The sequence below is a fragment of the Columba livia genome, chromosome 9, assembly GCF_036013475.1.
Source record: "Columba livia isolate bColLiv1 breed racing homer chromosome 9, bColLiv1.pat.W.v2, whole genome shotgun sequence".
In the NCBI taxonomy this organism is placed as follows: domain Eukaryota; kingdom Metazoa; phylum Chordata; class Aves; order Columbiformes; family Columbidae; genus Columba; species Columba livia.
In genome coordinates this window covers 5,551,312-5,572,612 of record NC_088610.1, presented here as the reverse complement: position 1 = coordinate 5,572,612, position 21,301 = coordinate 5,551,312, and the positions used below count along the sequence as shown (strand labels likewise).

The 21,301-nt window shown below is 51.1% G+C and overlaps 3 protein-coding genes across 5 annotated transcripts; all 3 read left to right on the top strand.

Annotated features, from left to right (window-relative positions):
- The first annotated feature begins 80 nt into the window (after positions 1-80).
- Positions 81-3,737, top strand: RPL35A (ribosomal protein L35a). Its single transcript, XM_065072911.1, has 5 exons — positions 81-174; positions 558-593; positions 1,750-1,902; positions 2,862-3,006; positions 3,680-3,737. The coding sequence occupies exons 2-5, from the start codon at positions 583-585 to the stop codon at positions 3,701-3,703; spliced, it is 333 nt and encodes a 110-aa protein (XP_064928983.1). The 5' UTR covers positions 81-174; positions 558-582; the 3' UTR covers positions 3,704-3,737.
- Positions 3,738-3,975: 238 nt separating this feature from the next.
- Positions 3,976-7,912, top strand: LOC110355245 (uncharacterized). Of its 2 annotated transcripts, none has more exons than XM_065072910.1 (4): positions 3,976-4,641; positions 5,531-6,125; positions 6,635-6,768; positions 7,847-7,912. In XM_065072910.1, exons 2-3 carry the CDS (start codon positions 5,561-5,563, stop codon positions 6,739-6,741), a joined length of 672 nt encoding a protein of 223 aa, XP_064928982.1. In that variant the 5' UTR covers positions 3,976-4,641; positions 5,531-5,560; the 3' UTR covers positions 6,742-6,768; positions 7,847-7,912. The 2 variants fall into 2 exon arrangements, with proteins under 2 accessions (XP_064928982.1, XP_064928981.1); XM_065072909.1 differs by having other exon boundaries at positions 5,324-6,125.
- A 4,699-nt stretch (positions 7,913-12,611) lies between these two features.
- On the top strand, positions 12,612-19,992 carry C9H2orf72 (chromosome 9 C2orf72 homolog). Of its 2 annotated transcripts, none has more exons than XM_065072900.1 (3): positions 12,612-13,210; positions 16,000-16,113; positions 17,299-19,992. In XM_065072900.1, exons 1-3 carry the CDS (start codon positions 12,685-12,687, stop codon positions 17,388-17,390), a joined length of 732 nt encoding a protein of 243 aa, XP_064928972.1. In that variant the 5' UTR covers positions 12,612-12,684; the 3' UTR covers positions 17,391-19,992. The 2 variants fall into 2 exon arrangements, with proteins under 2 accessions (XP_064928972.1, XP_064928971.1); XM_065072899.1 differs by having other exon boundaries at positions 12,616-13,210; positions 15,997-16,113.
- The last annotated feature ends 1,309 nt before the right edge of the window (positions 19,993-21,301 follow it).

Below are 21,301 nucleotides of genomic sequence, written 5' to 3'. Positions count from 1 at the left end.
GCGGCGAATGATGGCGCTGGTGCACGATGTACCCACGCAGCCGGGGCCGCCTCAGTTTTGCCCGCTCAGGCGGTGCTGGCCGCCCGTGGAGGGGGGGGTCCTTCCCGGCCCATATCCCGGCAGGCAGCGCGGCGGCTCTCCCTTTCACCGCCATCTTGGTTCGCCGGCGCGGGGGTGAGCGGGGAAAGCGGCGCCGCGGCGGGAGGCGGGAGGGGGTTGTCCCCGCCATGGCTCCACGGGCGGGTGTGCGGCTCCCAGGGCGTTCCGGCTGGCGCTGTGCGGAGTGGGTGGAGGGCGGGATGGCGCCGATGAGCGGCGGATGGTCCCGGCTGCGGCCTGAGGCGCGGGGCTGAGGCGCCTGCAGCGTCCCCGGGGAAGCGAATGAGGTCCCGTTCCTTCCCCGTGCGGCGGAGCCCGTCCTGGGCAGGCTGCCGGTTCTCGTGCCCCGGTCGCCGTGCTGCGGGCTGTCCCCGGCCGGCAGGGTGCTCGGGCCGGGCTGCGGCGGCTCCGCCAGCTCGGCCTGGGGGACTCACGGCGTGTGTGTGGTTTGTTTCTAGGCCTGCTGGGACCAGAGAGGACGCTATGGCCGGGAGGTGAGTGACCTGCCCCGGGGTAGCTCTGGGCTCGCTGTTATAGCGAACTGCTGATATATGTTCCTGCAAACGGAGCGTTTCAGAGAGCGGTTTGTTAAAGCTGCGGGCAGCGATCCGTTCTCTTGTGGCCGCTCGTTATCCGGGACGGCTCCTCTGCCCAGTGTCCCGCTGGACCCTCTGTTGACGCCCACAGTTGTGTCTTTCTCTTCTGAAGCCTCTGCCTTAAACTGGTTGTAGCAGTTCCTCTGGTGTGTGTTGCTTTCCCAGGCCTGTCAGTAGATGCGGGATATTAATTATGTTTTTGTTAGCAAAATATTTTTGAACTTTCACTGTATGGTAAAGGCTTTGGCACACCTTGAGTAAGGGAGCTGCTCTGCCATCGAGATTTCTTGCAGATACAGGGATTGAGGTAAATGGTGGAGACAATGAATCTGAATAGCCACTTTTTGTCTTAATATTTGTCTGTTGAGTTTATCTTCTGTTGTGCATGTGTGGAAGGTGGAGCTGGATCAGTGTAATACTGCTGTATGAGGGGACAGTTGCTGGATGCAGTTGAGATGGTCATGATGTGTATGTGATGTATGGAATGAATCTCGTAATTGCTTTGCCTGTGTAGTACAGACAAGTCTCGGTTGTCAGTAGTTGAGGAGCTTGTGTAAAGTCACTTGTACAGTGTGTATGTCGGTGCATCTCTGTCTGTCCCCATAGATTGTGGTTAATTCATTTGAGGCTACAAATTAACAGCAGTCAGTATCTTCTACTAGAGCAGTCACTGCAACACAGGAGACTCAGTTTATGTGGTGTGTAGAAAAAAGTAATGGTTACTCATCAGAGTGTGTGTACACGTTTGAAAACGTAACATCTACTAGTACTGAACTACTTTGGTTTTAGCGTGAACCCTTTAGTGTCAGAGGTTTATAACAAGAAGACAGATGCAAAGTCCTTGAAAATACTTAATGTCCCAGTTCCTTAGCTTTCACCTGTTAGCTGAATGTGAGGATTTGCAGTAATTAAATAAAAACAAAAGCAGTGGGGTTTTTCTTCAGCTCAATTTCTTCTACTGGTGCGGAAATAGTTCTTATTGAAACAACACGTTGTTTTTACATTTGACACTTTGGAATGGATTATAACTTGTAAATGTTCTCACTGTCTTTAGGCTGTGGTGCAAGGCCATTTTTGCTGGCTACAAACGTGGCCTCCGAAACCAGCGGGAGCACACGGCCCTTCTGAAAATTGAAGGTGTTTATGCCCGTCAGGAGACAGACTTCTACTTGGGCAAAAGGTGTGCCTACGTGTACAAAGCTAAAAAGTAAGTCGCTTTTTATTGTTGCACTAAATTAGCCAACTCCTATATCAGCTTTCATAAATGTCAGGATGCGAGCAGTCCATTTATGGAGCTTTTGTTATTTGGGTCAGTTTATTAATAGAATGTCCATGGAGTACTGTGTAGACCAGCTTCATGGGTTGGTTTCATTTTTAAAGTCCATGGTTATTTTTGTTTTAATTGAACTACATGTTCTTAATTCAGATAATGAAATTGTATGAAATAATAGTTCGCTATTATAAATGATACGTTAGAGAGTAAATGGGATGAGAAACAAATTTTGCCTGAGACTGGCAAAAAACTGAAGGCAGTTTGGTAGAGTAAGTCGAAGTCAGGTGAATTTGTGCTGAGTGCTGTGGGCTATTGAGTTACCTCAACAGCAGAATTATTTTGTGAAACCTGGAGGAATTTGTATCCTAGCTGTTGTGTGGCCATATCAGGGCAGTGTCACTTCTGCTGTGCTGGCAGTGGTGGAGGCCTTAAGAACAGTTACTTATCACCTTCCTCTTATTTTTGGGTGTAGTAGTTAGAGTTCAGATATGGGAGTTCAGAATTGCCTTGGCCATCATAATATCCAAGATACCTTTTATTTTAAAGCATTTTTTTGCGGTCTTATACCCAGTGGTTGAAATTGAGGAGTTTTTGGTTTGATATCTTAGCATTTAGCATTTTCCAAATTTTTAAGTTTTGTGACTTGTTAATAGTCTCCAGTGGAGCTTCAGATTAATTACAAGCTGCAATACTTATTTGAAAGGTGTGGTGAAAAATCCCAGTTTCAGCAGATGTCACAGGTAAATAAGTGGAATGTGGTCCAGCTAAAGATGGCTGTGGAATAAAGTTACGGAAGTGCCTTGACGAGGTTGCAGAGCCAGTCCCATCCCTGCTTGGTCCCATACGGAGCTGTGAGTCGTATCCTCAGCAGTTCTTGTTCTCTCTTTCCTCAGCAACACCGTAACACCTGGTGGCAAACCCAACAGGACACGAGTGATCTGGGGGAAGGTGACCCGCGCCCACGGGAACAGCGGCATGGTTCGTGCCAAGTTCCGCTCCAACCTTCCTGCCAAGGCCATTGGACACAGAATCCGGGTGGTAAGTGGATTTATTTTAGCAATGAGATATTTATTGGCAGTTTTTGGGGTGCCTTTTAATCCCACATAGTATGAGGGAAAACTCAAGCTATGTTTTTATTCTGTTGCTGTCGTGTATTCAGCCTGGCTCTTTGGTAAGTGCTGCTTTTGGAGCTGGGAGAGGTTTATTGGTCACTTCATGTGCTGAAGGGGTTTGTCTCATTGTCAGGGGTTCTGTACGCTTGCTCAGGTTGTCCAGAAAGGCTCTTGGAGTTCTGAGACTCTTCTTCAGCCCCCTTGTAAAGCTCTCTTGATGTCTTTCCACCAGATCTTGTACGTGTATTTTTGCACCATTCTGCTCCAGTTTCTACCTGTTGACAGATGTTTCTCTTACTTCCCAGATGTCATAGCTGAGGACCATGTTCCTCTGACCGGTCCACTCGGACCTCTTTTAGCCACAAGGCTTCAATGGGACAGTCCCTTTAGGTCCATCACCCAGAGTTTTGATGCGATACCTTCCTAGTGACCTTGTAACACTTTTTCAGTCTTGCACCTCTTCTGTGTAATTTGGGGGAGGTCATTATTATAGTAGTTGAAGAGGTCAATGATGTAGATTGTAACTGCAAAAGTTGTGTTTAAAACAGTACAGTTCAGCAGTGGGATCTCTAACATGATTCTTTTCTTGTCTTTTACAGATGCTGTATCCGTCTAGGATCTAAAATTTATTGGAAATAAAATGGAGAATCTGTTAAATTTTTGTATAGTTCTATTTGTATTCTCTCCACCTATTTTGAGGGACTTTGTTTTTCGGTAGTATATCAGAATTCACAGCGCAGGGACACAACAGTGACTCTAAGCTAGACTGTGAAATGGAGATTTGACCCATGCTTGACAAGGCATTTGTGTGTTCCAAAGACAGATACCTGGTGGCCTTTACTGCCACCTGTCTGCGCTGCCTGTCGTGGAATCTGAATGGTCTGCAGGGCTGAACAATAAATGTTTACAACCTCATAAACTTTGCACACAAGCTTTATGTATAATAGAACATGAGAAGTACTTCCTTGCCTACCTACTACAGGGAAACTTCTTACTCCTATTTCTCTTGTATTTGGTGATGGCTGATGTTGAGGCAAAACAGTGTAATGGGACACTAAACCCTAGCAGGTGTAAGTCCTAGCTCGCGTCTAAAAATAGTGGTTCTAGTAGAATCGCAGAGAATGCGGCCGCTCGTACCTGGGCAGCATGCATCCCCCTACCATCGGCTCTCTGAAATTTATGAAGACACATTTTCATCCACAATTCTAGTGCACGAGTGTTAATACGTGCTGGTTTCCTGGACAACCTTATCACAGGATGTAACGTGGGGTGGAGAGGATCCTTACATCAGATTAGCATATCACTTTCATAATTTCTTTAAGGTATGTTAGACAAGAAGGTGGTGAAAAATCTAAATATTCTTAAGTGCGTGTCTCAGAGTTTCTCAGTACATTCCTCAAGAATACTGGGTAGTTCTAAGGGAGGTTTGGGGCAGCTGCAGGTTGGCATGGTTACTGCTGATGTCAGAGTTCCAAAATGACCCATCAATACCTTGGGTGGGTGATTCTGCTGATTCTGTGTAGTTGCTCGGTTTGGAAAGCGTCCCCAGTCGGTGCAGCAGGTGAGTCGCTGCCCTGACCTTCCCCGGTGGCGTTTGTGTGTGGGTCCCTGTGTCCCCATGGGTGAGACCTTGCCTCCCCCAGCCTGGCCCAGCTGTGCAGCTGGGAGCCCCCTGAGCCGGGGAATTCACTTGTCTCCTGCGGTGGGCTGGTGTTTCCGCCAGAGGCGGAGCAGTTGTATATTCACAGTGCATTGTTGAGTAAATTAAGACTTTATTTTGAATGGCAATTTTTAAAAACTGGGCCTGGCTATTCAGCTGGTATATAAATTATTTTACTGGACTTTCTTTAAGAACTACATCTGCCACTGCTGTCTGCAGCAGCTGGAGAGCTCTTGAGGTGGAAAGCTGCACTTTTTTAACTTGGGTGGAGAGAAACTTAGGGGATGCTGGGTCAGGTCAAGCAGAGCTTTAGTCTTCTGCAAATACCGACAAGTTGTACACATAGGATTCAACGAAGCATGGGATCGAATACAAGTTGAATTTTCAGTTTTGGGCATTCCTGGAGGAAGGAAGAAGAAACGCAGGGGTTGAATTGGACTGTTAGAGCAGGTTGTTAGGACTGTGGCCCCTATCATGGTTGGACTCTGCTGATAAGAAGGTAAAAAGCACTCCTGAGTTTGAGGTAAGATGCCCAAAAATATGTAGTGATCCCTTTTCTCTCCCCTTTCATCTACTGCACCAGACTGCTGAGCTACAAAGGCTGTTTCTGGGAAGTCTTAACATCAAACGGCATTTGGCTACAGTTTTTGAACCTTTGCATCAAAACTGTATTTCCTTTCATATTCATCGGTCCCACCAAAACCCGTGCGTGTCTGTGGTGGCTGCTGAGAGCAGCAAGCGCAGCCGGTTTTCAGGCCTGTGTGCAAACCCGTCCCGCTCCTCTCCCCAGCCGTGCAGTACGACGACTTGTGTGGAAGCTATGACTTCAGAGGAACCTGCTGTTTGCTCCTTCGTGGACCAAACCACCTGGGAGCTCCTCAGCCTGCTGGAGAGAGTAGGGAGGAAGAACAGACGGGTGCTGGTGATGCAGGTGGATGATGAAAATGAGAGATCTCCCTCAGTGCTGGTGGATTTTGCCCAGGACCTGTGTGGCACAGCTGACATCAGGGCTAAACTACAGCAGGCAGAGAGGTTGGAAGAGGAAGAGGAGGAGGATGTTCAGGCACATCTGGTTTTTATTCTGTGGCAAGCCACTCTGCTGAAGCAGCTCATGCAGTTGGATCACCTGGATGATGCCCTCTGGGATGTGAGGAACCTCCTCCCCTGCCTGCCAGATGTGCTGGTGCTGGTGCTGATCCGTCCAGATCCCCAGGAGCAGCTGGACCAGACAGTGAGAGCACTGAGGAGAATGCAGTGTCTGCTGGATGGGGCCTGGGAACTGGTGGTGGAGACAGCGATCTACAGCCCAGGCCAGCCTGGTGGCATGCTGGAGGCAAAGAGAGCTGCGTGTAGAGGACTGAGAGAATTCCTGAACTGCCATGAAGGTACCCTGGGACACAGCTGAACACAGGGGCCAGGGAGAAAGAGATGGGCTTCTTGGGAACAAAAACATGCTCAGGGTGGGGCATGGGAGGGTCTGAGGGATGGCATAGACCAAAGTGATGCTCGGTGGCTGGGTTCACATACGTGAGGAAAAATAAGCTGGACCTTGGAGGCAATGTGAGCTGGAAATGAGAATGAGGACTGATGTGCTAGGATGGGGATGGACCAATGTATCCTGAGCCAACTGTGTGTCCTCTTCCAAGCTGGATGGTGGTGGCTCTTGCTGCTTACTTCAAAACACACATGGCTGTAGAGATGCTGCTCAGTGTAAGAACTGCAGTCCTGACTCTGCTACTGGGGCTTTCCTTCATTACATTAACAGCTCCATGGTCTCACTGACACCGTGTCCTACTTTGGAGGGATGTGCCAGCTTTTTTGGGTGAGCCATAGGCCAAAGCTTTGACCAGGATGATGCCTGCTCTTCTTCTTTCATGTGCGTTTCCTCCCATAGAAGTCGACTCCCAGGGTCCATTTACTGTTTCGCTCCCTGAGTTCAGTTACTGCTGTGCTCTGCCTGAACATATGCAACTCAAGGTATTGAAGACAGCTGGAGAATGAATTCCCTCGCACAGCAGACTCTGGCAGGTTGGTTTTCACACTGTTCACCTGTAGAAATACTTCCTAGCACTCCTAGTGCCTTGCTTGTCTGCCCAGTCCTTCTGCACCGACATGATTCAGTATGTAGCTACTGCCAGAAGGGGACACTGCTCCTTCAGCATCGCGCTGTCCTTGCTACAAAGATCAGATTGCTGCACTAGCTGAACAACCTGCCCCAGAAAACTGTCAAAAATTGCTGAGTTTCTGCTTTGCCTGAAATGCCTGTCTCAAATATCAGTATGTCCCCAAGAAATCCAAAGGGAAGACTTAAGACTGCTTTTTCCCAGGAGAACCTGAATGCAGGGGACTTCAATAGTTATCAGCACAAACCTCCTGAAGTTCTCCGGGGTTCTTTGTAGTCACAGGGTGGTGGGAGAGCGAAGTTTGCTGCCCCTTCTTGTTTATTGGACAAGATGCTGCAAACAAGCTGAAAGTCCATCTCCTGCTGCAGTGCTATTTGCCATTAGTGCAGTGGCATTTCTCAAGCTGCAGTCCTCACAAGAGAACAGCTGAAGGGTCTGGGATGAGCTGGTGCACTGATGCACGGGATCCTTCCCACCTATCTGGTGGAAGGACGTGGGGATGGTTATGAGCATGGCATGCCCCGCACCTCGCCCTGCCGCAGGCAGCGGTTCCAGGCCTGCCTGGGAGCTTAGTGCCCAAACACACCACACTAAGCATCCTCAGCAAACTAGAGGCACTGCAACTAAAACAGTACATTTGTGTTTGGTCCTTCTTGTTCCTGGGAAAAATGAAAATAAAATCTATACAGATGAACACCCAGCATTTAGCCCACTGTCCTTTAAAGGGGCTATTGCAGGGAACTGACCTTACCAAGCATGTGCCAGTAGACAGCCAGTAGATTGAGCTACTGGGATGGGTTATTTCGGATGAGATGCACTATGGGAGCAGAAGATTCTTTTCTTCTCTAAAGCAAATGGCCCATGTAGTACCTGAACTCATTTCCCATCCTCTCTGGGCATGGCAGGGCACTATGGTTAGCTGCATGTTTGTTTGTTTTTATTGGGACTTCATATGTATTTCTTCTCTTTTTTTTTTTTTACAGATGTTGTATATGCCTAAAGTCTTAACTATCACCGAAAGAAGTATTAAAAACCTGTTATTTATTTCATTTCCCTATGTGTCTGTGTGTGCCTATAAGCTTTAAAGCTGTACATCAGACTATGACACTCCTGCTGGAGCTGTGAGTTTTGTGCTATGCAGTATGGAAGGGGTGGGATTTGAGGGCGGTACAGAGCCTCTGAACCAACATTTCTCAGGGAAAGGATCCTCCAAGTTATTTTTCAAATATAGGGGTTTTTTCCACATCCTTAAGGACAATGTGGCTTTATGAAGCCAAACAACTATGCTGCAGGTGTGTGGGTGGTCCTGGTGCTTGGCAGCCTCTGGGTTGAGCTGCTGGTTCTGAGGAAAAAACTGCTTTAAAGGATGGGGAAAAATTACCTTGTCCAGTTGTTTAAACATAATTATAACACACTTGACTCAATTGCTGTGTTGTGAAAGAGGTTTTCCGTGAGTATTTTGGCATCTTAAGATGAATTCCCCCTTTTGTTAGAGAGGACACATTTTTATTTGTATCAAGCTAACGCAGAGATAGTTGTCTTGAGTCAATGCAAGATGTGTACAGTCCTATGCCCCTCTGCTGTCCAGAAAGGGGTGGTGACTCAAGGGAACATAAGGAAACTCAGGGCAACTGCAGAGATGGGCAGGATGAGGCACAGCTTTAAAGGAACTGGGATTTTGGAGAAGAGAGGCAGGGAAATGTTTGAGTTTCCCCATCAGGAAGCCAGTCTGTGTCCAAGCTGTGGGACAGCTGGGGACTTCCCAGCTTTATTTACTTATGGGGCGTAACATCTAAGCAGATCTCGGAGGGGTGTGATGACTTGGATGGATCCAGGCCAAGGCTGAGCTGTCACAGGCTGCCAGGGGACAAAAGCTGGGGCTGCCTCAGCGGTCCCTGGAGGTGGCTGGGTCTGGGGAGCTGGGACAGAACCAACTGACCGTCCAGTTGTGACTGAGCTTGTCACAGGAAAGATCTGTGTCTGCTTTGATACAGTTCAAGCTTCAGTGGGTGAAAGTGGAGAGGGGTCTGGGTTCAGGGGCTGGAGAGGTTGAGGGGAGTTTTGGGAAAGATCAGTGGAGGAGATGGGAAGAGCCATGGAGGAGTGAACAGGACACAGGGGCTAGAAGGGGATCAGTGGGACAGGGATGTTCAAGGCAAGGGGATCAGTGGAATTTGGGGAATTTTCTTTACTCATAATTACTTCCTCTGCTACTTCTTTGGGGCATCCAAGATGATCTCAATGGACTAAGAGCTCAGCGAGGGCTGGTGCACCACAGCAACGCTCCTGGTAGCAGCTGGTAGCGCTGCACAAGTAAAGCAGATGGTTTCCAGCATCTTGTAATGCTGATGTGTTTTTCCAAAGCAGTAAGGGGAAGCAGCGTTGGAGAACAGGTTTGTGAAGGAGGACTTGTGCAAAGGTTTGCCAAGGCTTAGCTTGTCATCAGCCAGTTCCTGCTCCTGGATGGCTCAGAGGCTTTTCCAAGTGCCCCCGTGAGCACTGAGGCTGCCAAGAGGAAGAGTTTGAAGAACTGGGCTGGGTCATTGGACGCAGGGGCTCAGAGCTGTTCCTACAGATTCCCTCTTGCTCATTTAGCCTCTCTGTGCTACTGTCATCGAAACTGGCAAGAGAATCCTTTTTCCTGTCCTCTTCAGAAGAGAGGTTAATCTTGCTAAATGCATCTCTTCAGGGGTCTAATCCAGTGGACCTTTGATTTTGTTTAGACTTCAAGACACTGCTAATACATAATAAATTTATTTCTCTGAATTTATTTCTCTCTTCCTTCTTTGAAGTCCAAAGCGAGCAGATGTGTTTGCTCTGAACAGCTATGGGCATATGTAAGATATGCGATTACCCTAATTTAGGGCTATCTGTAGAGGTTTTCTACAAATGTGACTGTCAGATGAAGGAGTGTAAATACATCATGTTTTCACGCAGATGCATGCCAGAGCTCTGAAGTTGCTTTGTTGGGCACTACAAATACTGCTGAGCCGATGACTGCCCCTGAACTGTTTGGCTGTGCCTCTTTAAGTAAAATAAAGGAAGATAAAGTTGTATTTGCTGTTAGATCTTACCTCTGTTAATGAGTACAGAAATGTAAACAAGATGGTTTGGGTATTGTAGGTGACATATACAACACTCGCCTTTCCAACCAGCCTCTGCTGGCAATGGTACTTGTGTACCCAAAATTGACTAGAGAATTGCAGTGGCCACAAGGAACGGTTCTGTCTGGCCCCAAATATTAGTTTTTAGAGGCTGTGCTGGCAGTTTAAACATCGGGGCTGCTGCAGGGAAAGAGCCAGTGGTGCTCCGTCTGAGCCGAGTTAGGAAGAACACTTCAATTTTTTCTATATCTTCTCTGCAGAAATTATCTTCACAAATTTGGAGAATTGCCCACCTGAAAGGCCACTTCTCAGGGAACTTTGGGGTCTCTATGTGAGTCACTGGCACAGAATTGCTTGAAAAGAGCCCTGCGAGGTCTGTGCTATGATGATCTTTGCACATTAGACAGGGTATAACCGGCACCACCACAGCACAGGCTGCGCTGGCAGCTCGTGTGGAGTTTTAACATGCTGTGGGTCTTGTTGTGACAGTTTGCAGGAAGCCAGCTTCAAGAGTCCTGGGCTTCCCTGGTCAAACCGGGCAAAGCCAGTGTCTGTCTTTGGCTTGTTCCTTGCGGGGAGCAGACGAAGCTGCTGGTCCCTCTTCCCAGAGACCTTCTGCTTGTGACTGGCTCATGAACAAATCTGTGCGAGGGCTGTAGGTGAAATTCTGTAGCAGGGGAAAGTATGAGCAGAGAGACCCTGAGGTGAGGGCTCCTGGGGACCAGCACCTGCTCCTGTGCCCTCCTGCTGCTGCTGGCACAGCTCATGGTGCTGGTTACACTCGGGGCTTTTCTCTACAGGACCGAGAGCAGAATTCTGAACAGATGAGGAAAATTCCTTATAAATACGAAATCTGGACAACGCTAAGGCCACACCTGACTGTTGAATTATGTCTGACTTTGTAGCCCTGCCATGTTGACAGCTGCTCTCAGGGCTACCACGTTGGTATGGAAGCATGAGCTCTTGCAACAATAGACCCTGAGCTTTGGAAGAGGAGCCTAATCCTTCTGGTTTATGTCCCCTCCTGACTTGCTTATCAGCACTTGTCAATGAGCAAGTTACTTGTGCTCGGATCCAGGGCAGAAAGTCCCTCTGAAACCTTCGCTTAAGCTGTTCAGTCCCTGGGTGCTGGTGTGGGGCAGTGTTTGCGAAACCTGTCATAGCCAGGGCAAATGTTTTCCTGGCTTAAAACTGGTTGCACACAGTGACCTCTCTGAGCTGTGCCTGGAGACCAGCCTGTGGTACATCCCTGCCCCGTGGTGGCTGCTGATGTGCTGGGCTCTGGGGACAGGTGGCCATGAGGATGGGCAGGGAGCTGGCACGCCACCTCAGCCAACTTGGTGGCGCAAGTTTCCCCCAGCACACCTGTTGGGAATCACTGCCCCAGGATTTTGGCTCTGCTTTTGCCCCCAGTGCTCTTGGAGCCTCCTCTGCCCATCCCACAGAAATGGTTTGGCTCCGAACGGCCACAGAGAGTGACTGGCCAAGGTGACTGACCGTTTGCACCTTTGAGCTGTTTATCCCCTGCCAGACTCTTGCGATAAGACATTACCTGTTTGGAGGAGCCTGTTCTGATGTGGAACGGGGAAGTGTTTACCACATGCTGTGCATTGGACCTTTCTGGCTCACCTGCCAGGCACACCAACGCCATGCAAGCGCCAGGGCCAAACACGGTGGCTGCAATCACATGGATTTCATTCACCATGGGCTGGCGGAGCCAGATCATGGGATACGGGCCTTTTCCTGTGCTGAGGCTGTGTAACGTGTGCCAGCACCAAACCCTGATTATAGTTCCATACTTATCCCTGCAAACATTTTGTGCTTTGGTGGGACGTGTGTGTCACTGTGGAGCACTAACAGTGCTAGTCAGGCTGTGACTACGGAAGGGGATGGATGTGGTGTTTGCAGAGGGGAAGCCAAAGAGGACTGGCTTGGGAAGGAACTTGGACTTGCAGTGTGTGAGGTAGGGGCTGCAATTTGGCTTCGAAGCATTTCTGAGGCTTTGCACTTGTGCATGAGTTGGCCTTTGAGGTGACTGTTTCCTGAAGGGTGTTGGTGATGTGGCTGTAGCCTGGCCAGGGTATGTGGGAGTATAGTGTCCCCCATGGCACAGGTTGCCTGCAGAAGCCACTCCATCTGTGTCCTGTGGTGTGTTACACCCTGAGGGGCACGTTATACCCTTGGGGGTGTGTGATCAGCTGCTCCTATATCAAGGTCTTGCATGTGTCCCACTTCGCAGTCACCACAGCTTTCACTCATCCCTCTCTCAGCTTCCTAGGAATGTGGTTTTCGTCTGAATTTTATCACCTTCTCACTGGTAACAGGACCAGCCTCGCAAGAGCCGTGTGCAAGGGTTCTGGGGCCGGTCGTGTGGCAGATTTGGGAGCCCCAGGTCCCCGCTCGGAGCCTCTCCGCTGTGCCCCCCCCCGGCAGCAGGCAGGGGCTGTTCTCCAGAGCAGGGTGCCGGTCCCGGGATGGGGCTGGAGGCGTTGCAGGCCTCGCATGGGGCTGTGAGGGTACCTTGGATACCCGCCCCCCGCTCCGCTGCACCGGGGCCGGCGCACGGGGTGGTGGTTGGCGGGGGAGGGGGCGGTGCTGGAGCTGGTGGCCGGGTCCGGGAGGCTGCAGGGTGTGCGGGGCGGTGGCGGGGCAGGGGGCGGTGCGGAGGGCCGGGGGCGGTGCGCGGTGCCGGGCAGGGTGCGCGGCGGCGGCGGGGGATGGCGGCGGCGGAGCTGCAGGAGCTGTGTGCGCTGGTGGAGCGGGTGGGCGGCCGGCCGGCCGTGCTGCTGGTGGCCGAGGTGGCGGAGGGGGCCCCGGCGGCGGCCACGCTGGCCGCCTTCGCCCGCGACCTCCTGGGCGACGAGGCGCCCCCGGGGCCGGGGCCGGCGTGCCGGTCCCGGCGGCGGGTCGGCGGCGGGCAGCGGGCGCTGGCAGCGCGGCTGCTGCTGGTGCTGTGCCGCGGAGGGGCGGCGCGGAGCCGCGGGGCCCGGGCTCGCCTGCGGGAGGTGGTGCGGGACGTGCGCGACCGCCTCCCCCCGGCACCGCCGCCCGCCGTGGTCGGCGTCCTCCTGGCCGGCGGGGATGCGGAGGACGCGGCGGTGCTGGACGCTGCGCTGCGCCGGCACTTCCCGGCGGCCGGCACGGTGCAGGCGGCCCGGTACAGCCCCGGCAGCCCCGCCGCCCTGCGCGACTGCCGCGCCGCCGCCTGCCGCGCACTGCGGGCCGCCCTGCAGCACCCCGCAGGTACCGGGGGTCACCGGCCGCGGGGACAGCGGGTGACCGGGCTACTCACTTTCTCCCTCTCTCTCTCCCCACCCCGGGGCTGTGGGATTCTACAGTGGGATTTGCTCCGTTTTCCTGTGGGATCTTCCCCTCCTCGATGGGATCTACCCCATCCTAATGGGATCTGACCATTCCTGATGGGATCTTCTCCCCCACCCCAGTGGGATCTGCCTCTTTCTGGTGGGATTCCCAGTCTTGGCAGATGGAGAGGACAAACAGCAGGGAAGCACTATAGCAGCTCTGGGGTTGTGACAGCTGCCGGCTGTGATGTGGTGGCCGTCCATATGCTTATGGATGTGTGTTCTTGGGGATGCAGGACTGGGGTGCAGGCAGGACCTGATCTTCCTGCAGGAGGAAGATGCTTGTGCTGGCTTTGCATAATGAATAAGAACAACAGCAAGTGGGTGTTTGGGTTGCTTGGGTTTAAAACCACTCATCTGTTGGTGGCCAGTTTATGCAGGATGGAAGCTGGGTGTCAAACAGGCCTTGAGGAGCAGCACTTGCCCTGGGGCAAAAGGCGAGTTGTGGTTGTGTGCAAATGCGGGGTGATGGGAAGCTGCGCAGGCTCTGCTGTCACAGCAGCCATGCAAAACAGCCTGTGCTCACTTTAATCTTTGGCACTGCTTGTTTCGGGCTGTTTCCATTTCTCCCTCCTTTCTTTCATTTTTTTCCCGCTTTTCCATCGCTCCCCATCATTTCCAAGGGTTCTGGTGTTCTGCTCTCCCGCTGCCTTTATCCTGAGGGATCCTGGCACTTGCCTGCAGCACCACATTGATGAGTCCTGTGGGATCCCAGAGCTGCTGCAGCTCAGGTTCTTCTTGCCATCAGCTCAGTCCAGGATCCTGGATCTGAACATTGAGGAGCTTTGAGATGGCCTGGACCCACTGTGAGGGTGCAGGACTCCAGTTCTGGTCACAGCAGCCTGGTGGGACAGCAGCTGCAGACGCAGAAAAACATCCCTGCCTACGTGACCTTCTCTTACCTCTGCACATTGCTGCCACTTGGCTCATTACATGTATTTGGTGGCTAGCTGTGGCTTTGTCCTTTGTGCAGACATGAAAGCAGCATAGCAGCAGGTGAGAAAGAGGAGCAGAAGGAGCCAGAGTGGGTGTTGCAGCCTGTTTGTGCTTTGTAAGCATGGTGGGTAGGAGGACTCTGCATGTTGCTTTAGTTTACCTCTGATGCGCTGCCTGGTGCTCTTAGTCATGTAAGTGTCCCAGGACCTGTATGAGTAATGAGGATGCTCAACAGCTGCAGGGTTCAGCCTTAGGCAGGGGCAGCTTCTCTCCACGCTCCTGTGAACGTTACCTTCTGAAATCTCTGTGTGAGCAGAGGGTCCCCAGGTGCAGCCGTGTCTCCAGAGAGCTGGGGACCTGGCAGTGCCGGGCATCGGCTTCATTGCAGCCTGGTCTCCTTTGCTTCGTGGCTTTCCGCACAAGCACAATGGGAATAAAATCTTTAATGTAATGTGAGGGAGAACTGTGGGAAAGATGGGCATGGGGCTCCAGAGCACCCTGCAAAGCAGGTTCTAGGGATGCCGCCTCAAAGATGTCCTTGGTTGGGGCTGAGCTTGTCTTGTTTCCCCTCTAGACTTTGGAAGCGGCTTGTGCTGACACAAGATGCTCTTGCATCTGGATGAGGATGCTGGGAGGTGTACAGAGTTTAAGGCTCTGTGTATGTGTGCTCGTGACCTTTGTATTTCAGCCCAGCCTCAAAGCCTCTTCCACTCACGTGGCTGCTCAGCTCTGCCCATGACAGTTGCTCTGGAGGTGCAGCCCTCCTGTGCTGGGAAGGTCCTGGACACTGTTATTTGTGTGGTGGAGCTGGGACAGGAATGGCAGTGGGGTTCCTGCATCTAAGCAAAATTGTGCTGTGCTGCTCTCCTGTCATGCCTCAGTGGTGTCCAGAGTCCCCATGCAGTGCGAGGAGGGGATGTGTTTCTGGCTGGAGGTTTTGGTTTGTTGGCTGGCAGGAAACACTGTCGCTGTGACCCATTCAGTGTTGCAATGGTTCGATAAGCTGAAGGACGCTGAAGTGGTTTATCATTTGTTATCTGATTAGGAGGTGAAAGGCTGGACGGTATTTCAATGGAGATGCTGAACTGCTGCTGCTGGAGACCATGTAAAATACACTGGTGTAGTGTTTTACAAGCTGCTGTAGTGTTTACTATAATGGCTTGAAAGCCTGTAGTAACTTGCTGTGACCTTCGTTGTCCTCCAGAATAAATGGATGGAGGCCACATGCCCTCTGCATTTTGCAAGTAGTTGCAGCTGTAGTTTTCAGTGTGCTGCAAGTCTGAGAGGGAGGAATTGCTTAACAAAGTGGGGAGCAGTGAACAGGCTGATGTGGCAGGTGGTGTGTGATAATCCGATAGAAAAACTTCCTCCTGCAGGAATGTCCTCACCGTGTCAGTCCCCAGCCTCACCACGTGTGCTGGCCGAGCTCCTGCCACGTTTCTTGCTCACTCTGGGCTGCCACATCCAGGATGGTTTTGGCAGTGAGGTGGCAAAGTAGAAGCCAACACCAGGGACGAATGTCCAGGGTAGCAGAGAGGTTTCAGCCTGAAATAAGGATTGCCAGGACCTGCTCTGTGCTTTACAAGGGTAGGCTGTGTGGAGTGGATCTGGTTTTGCCGTGAAGAGTTGGGCTCGTGGAAGGGAGGTGTTGCGAGTCAGCAGCAAGGGAGGTGGGGGAGCAGCAGGGCTGACCTGCTGCTGGTATGAATTAATCTCCTCTGTTTTATCCAGAAGACGTGAAAGACAGAGAGAGGTGGAGGCTCCCATCCTTCCTGCGGTGCATTCCTTGGAGCCAGAGGAGCCGGGGAAAAAGTTATGAAGCAAAAGCTGCAAACCACATTAATGCAGGTATGCCCAGCGCCCTCCCTTGTACTCCCGCTGTGACTGTCAGGGGTTCCTCACCGACTCCTGGTGGTGCTGGTGCCCAGACCCCTTGCTGGTGGCCTCCTTAGGCTACTTCCAAGTCCACAGCTGCTGTCTCTTCCCTGGCTGTGGTTTGACCGGAATTTGAAGACAACCAGCACACACCTGGCTGATGTGCTGCCATCCTCCTGTTTTCTGACCTTTCACTTGTGTAAATAAAACCACACTAGTTCCAATGCCCAACTACACCCCTGGGAGCACCGCTGAACTCAGCTGCGTTTTGCTGTCTGCCCAAGCAATGAATTGGAAGCATCACCCTGATCTTACATGATGTCTTCTGCAAACATGGCTGGAAGGAGTGTTCCCAAACCACTTGCATTTGGGTCTGGCAGGGAGGAGGAAGAGGGCAGAGTTAACCTTGGGCTCCCTGATTCTAAAGGAAATTGTTCAGGTAACGAGTAGCCTAGCGTTCAGCCTTTGCTGTGCTGTTGGTGCTTGTGCTTGCCTTTCCCAGCAGTGATTTTATTTTTGCAGAAGTGCCCCCATGCAGGAGGCTACGAGGTGCATGGTGTGGCGATCCAGATTGCTCTATGGAGGATGTAGAGGAGAGGAAGCTTCTTCACTGTAAAAAGAATAGAATAGGGTATTTTCAGTTGTAAGGGACCTACAATAATCATCTAGTCCAACTGCCTAATCACTTCAGAGCTGACCAGAAGTTAGAGCATGTTATTAAAGGTGGTGTCCAAATGCCTCTGAAGAACATAAAATCCTTAAAAAGCATAAGGGTGAGAGAAAACAACTGAAATGCCCCATTTGTGCAGCTTTGAGAGACATCCTCTGGGTCAGAAAATTTAAGGGCCTGATCTTGCTGTCAGTGCGGGGTGGGTGACACCTCGTGGCCACACAGCTTGTGCTGAGACCCCTGGGACCACAGGAGACCAGGGAGCTGCACCCTGTGCTCCTTTGCTCACAGATTACCCCTGTTTGTGGAAGAGATGTTGAGTTGGTAAAACAAAATGAGAATCAGTTATGGAAAAAAACTAGCTGTGCTTAGGTTGTGAGTATCTATCAATTGCTTCATCCCATGCTTTCTTTTCATCTTAAGTTGCATTTGGCATGAAGAAGGGTTTCCCATTCAGCTCTCCCTTGACCTCTCTCTGCCTTTTGCAGATGACCTGCAGGACCCTGAGGAAGAAATGGCTCTGACCAGCCTGTCCCCCAATGGAAACTACGAAGAAGCTGCTGGAGGTGCAGGCACCTAGAGCTGCTGGGCGCCCAGCACGGTCCGTGTCCCGGATCTGGCCGGTGGATTTGGAGCAGTGGGAGGAGGAGCTGGTGCGTGTCCACTCACCCTCTCCTCTGAGGACCCACCGCTCTGGGGAGAAGCTGCTCGGCTTAGCTCACCAGGGTCTTCTGTAGCTGCCGAGAGCCTCTGAGGTCCATGTCAGAGAACCATCCCCTGCTGCACCCTGCTGCACTGTGCTGCACCCTGCTGCTCTCTGCTGCCCGGAGTGCCAGGAGCTGCTGCTGGACACCAGGTTTCTAAGTAGCCCTTTGGGGATGTATCCCAGATCCTGGGTGAGATGGCATGGGGACTTGGAGCATGAAATGCAGCCACCTGCCTGAAGAAAGAGCTTTCTAATTCTGAGCAGAGTTCCGTGCTGAGATTGCCAGGGTTGGCCTCCCTGGCAAACAGACTGTGCTGCCTTGTTTTCCTGCTTTGTTGCTGCTTTAAGTTCCCACCCTCTCTGGTCAGGAAAAAAAAAAGACAAATAACATGGTGGCATTGAGACTGCAATGGGACTAAATATGAGGTCTTGTATCTACCAGCTGCTGAAAAGTCTTGAATGTAACTGTGTGACGTGAAGAATGCAGTAACAGCCTACTGTGGGTAGCAAGAATAACACTGAAGATCCTGACAGTAACGGTAGCTGGAGCAGAGTGTGGTTTGGGAGCAGGATCCATTCCTCTGGCTTGTCCTGGTGCTCACAGACTGATGGGCTGGAGGGGGTGGCAGATGGACTCAGTGGCTGGTGGTAAATGGGGTTATGGAGAGACCCATCTTACCTGGGACATCTCCACAGCCATGTGGTGGCAGGTCTTGGAGGTGGCCTGCAGTACAACAAGATGGGACTGCTTCATAAATAAATTTAAAATAAGCTATTTAAGTAGTTCCAAAGGGCTGACTGTAGCCTGTGGGGCAACACAATTAATTACAAATCTTTGGTTTATGAGGACTGTTTCTATAATGCTAATAAGACCTTTTTTTATTCTTACTTTAATGCAACATAAAACAGATCTTGTTTTATTTTCAGCACAAACGGCTGAGTTTTGTTTGGGGCTCACTGTCCTTCTGGAGTTTCATCTGGCTCAGAGCAGAAACTTCAACCCATCATGTCCTGCCTGCTTCTCTGGGTTAGCTGCTGAATGGTGTCAGTATGTCCTCCACGCATGTCTGTCCTCTCTCTGGCTCCTTTTATCCCAGTGGCAGCTGAAGTGTCTGAAGCGTCTCTCCCAGCCGTGTGCCTTCACCAGCTCTCCAGCTCTTACCTGGAGCAAGGGATGGTTTTTTACCCACTCTGCTCATTACAATGATCATCAACATTTTTCAACAATTTTTCCATGCCTCAGTTTCCCCACCAGTAGGATGGGGACAGGAACACCTACCTACCTCACAGCGGGGTTATGATGGTGATGCTGGAGTGGAGCGTAGCAGCTCTTGGGATCAGAGTTGGTCCCTATAGTGATGGTGCTGCTTTGCCCTTTTGGCTGGGAGAGAGCAACTGAGGTTGTCTGGGGCGCGCTGGTGGGGTCAGGTGGGAGAAAGGGTGAGCGTTGCCCAGTGTGCTCAGCAAATCCGTGTTATCATGCTGCTGGTTTCAATGTGTTGGGATAGTTAGGCCCAGCCTACGTAGGAAAGCTTTGCCTGAAATACAGCCCTAAGGTGCTGAAGCTGCCCCATAGGTGGTGAGAGGGAGAGGGTAGGTGGCTGCTAAGTCTCTGCAAGCAGCGTTTGGGGAATTGCATGTCACACCTCGTCACAGCAGAAACACTTTCCTGTGTGGGTGTGGGCTGGGGAGAAGGAATCTAGAAGGCAGCTGACATTAACAGAGCATGTTGCTCTGCAGAGAGGGCACTGAACCCACTCGCCTTCCAGCCTGCAGGATTTCTGTAGCTTTTCTTTGCTTGTGACCAGGTGGAAAATACAAAATATAACTACTTGCTGTGGGTGGCCGTATTCATGACCCGGGGCTTGAACACTAAGCAGTAAGTGCATCTTGGTGAGACGAGGGTCTCCTCCTGCCCTGTCCCTGCCACCGGTGCATCCGCCTGCTGTGCGGTGCGTTCCCTCTGCTGCTCCTCACAGCAGAGCCCGCAGCGCTGGGCAGGTACGGACTTTCCCAATAAAGCCCTTGGTTGAGTGAGTCCGGTAGAACTTGACAGCATGATCAGGTGAATCTTTATTTTCTTGCAGTATTTGGCCTTTGCCACCTAGAATTAACCAATGAAGAGGTGGCCCAAGAGTACAGATTTGCAGTTAAACCTGTCTTAGTGCTACAAATCCAGTGGATTTATTTACTGGTAATTTTTAAGTAAGTTAAGCAAGTTTACCGTTGCAGTGAGGTTTAGTGGAAGGGGATGAGCTGCCTGGGGTTTAGGAGGTGTGAGTGGGAATACATGTGACCCAAAGTATTGTTTTCCTTTGAGGAATAAAAAATATTTGAATTATTTTTTTCTTCACTATCTGGGCATGTGGAGGTACAGCAGATAGTTTTACATGTTTAATTGTTTTAATAATTTATGGGCACTGTTATCTTACGTGCTTGCTGTAAAGAATAAAGACATTGAATTTCTGAATTGTAACGTGCTTCAGTTTATTTTTTGCTTGCCATGTTGTTATGCTCAGTGTAGCATTATTGATGGTTTAACTTGATATTTCTCTTGACTTAAATAAGTATACTGGGAGGGAATGGAAGTGACCCCAGTACCTGGTATCCAGGTCAGCAGGGTTGGTCTGTGTGCAGCTCAGGTGGCTGCTCACCTGTGGGCAGCAGGGAAGGCTGGAGACCTTCTTGGTCATCTCAGAAGAGGTGACCCTCTCACCATCATAGAATGAGAGAATAATTTCATTTGGAAGAGACGCTCAGGATCATCGAGTCCAACCATAACCTCACTCTGGCACTAAACCAGGTCCCTAAGAACCTCGTGTAAACACCTTTTAAACCCCTCCAGGGATGGTGACTCCACCACTGCCCTGGGCAGCCTGTTCCAATGTCTGACAGCCCTTTCTGCGAAGAATTTTTTCCTAATATCCAATCTGAACCTCCCCTGGTGCAACCTGAGGCCATTTCTTCTCGTCCTATCGCTTGGGAGAAGAGACCAACCCCCTCCATGCTCCAACCTCCTTTCAGGCAGTTGCAGACAGTGATATGGACCACAGGATGACCATGAGCCAGCACTGTGCCCTTGTGGCCAGGAAGGCCAATGGCATCCTGGGGTGGATTAGAAGGGGGGTGGCTAGTAGATCGAGAGAGGTCCTCCTTCCCCTCTACTCCGCCCTGGTGAGACCACATCTGGAATATTGTGTCCAGTTCTGGGCCCCTCAGTTCCAGAAGGACAGGGAACTGCTGGAGAGGGTCCAGCACAGGGCAGCAAAGATGATTAAGGGAGTGGAGCACCTCCCTTATGAAGAAAGGCTGAGGGAGCTGGGGCTCTTTAGTTTGGAGAAGAGGAGACTAAGGGGGGACCTCATTAGTGTTTATAAATATATAAAGGGTGAGTGCCATGAGGATGGAGCCAGGCTCTTCTCGGTGGCAAACAATGATAGGACAAGGGGTAATGGGATCAAGCTGGAACACAAGAGGTTCCGCTTAAATTTGAGAAAAAACTTCTTCTCAGTGAGGGTGACAGACACTGGAACAGGCTGCCCAGGGGGGTTGTGGAGTCTCCTTCTCTGCAGACATTCAAAACCCGCCTGGACATGTTCCTGTGCGACCTCACCGAGGCGTTGCTGCTCCATGGGGGGATTGGACTGGATGATCTTTTGAGGTCCCTTCCAATCCCAAACATACTGTGATACTGTGATAAGGTCTCCCCTCAGCTCCTGTTCTCCAGGCTGAACAGCACCAGGTCCCTCAGCCGCTCCTCATCACACTTGTACTCCAGCCCCTCA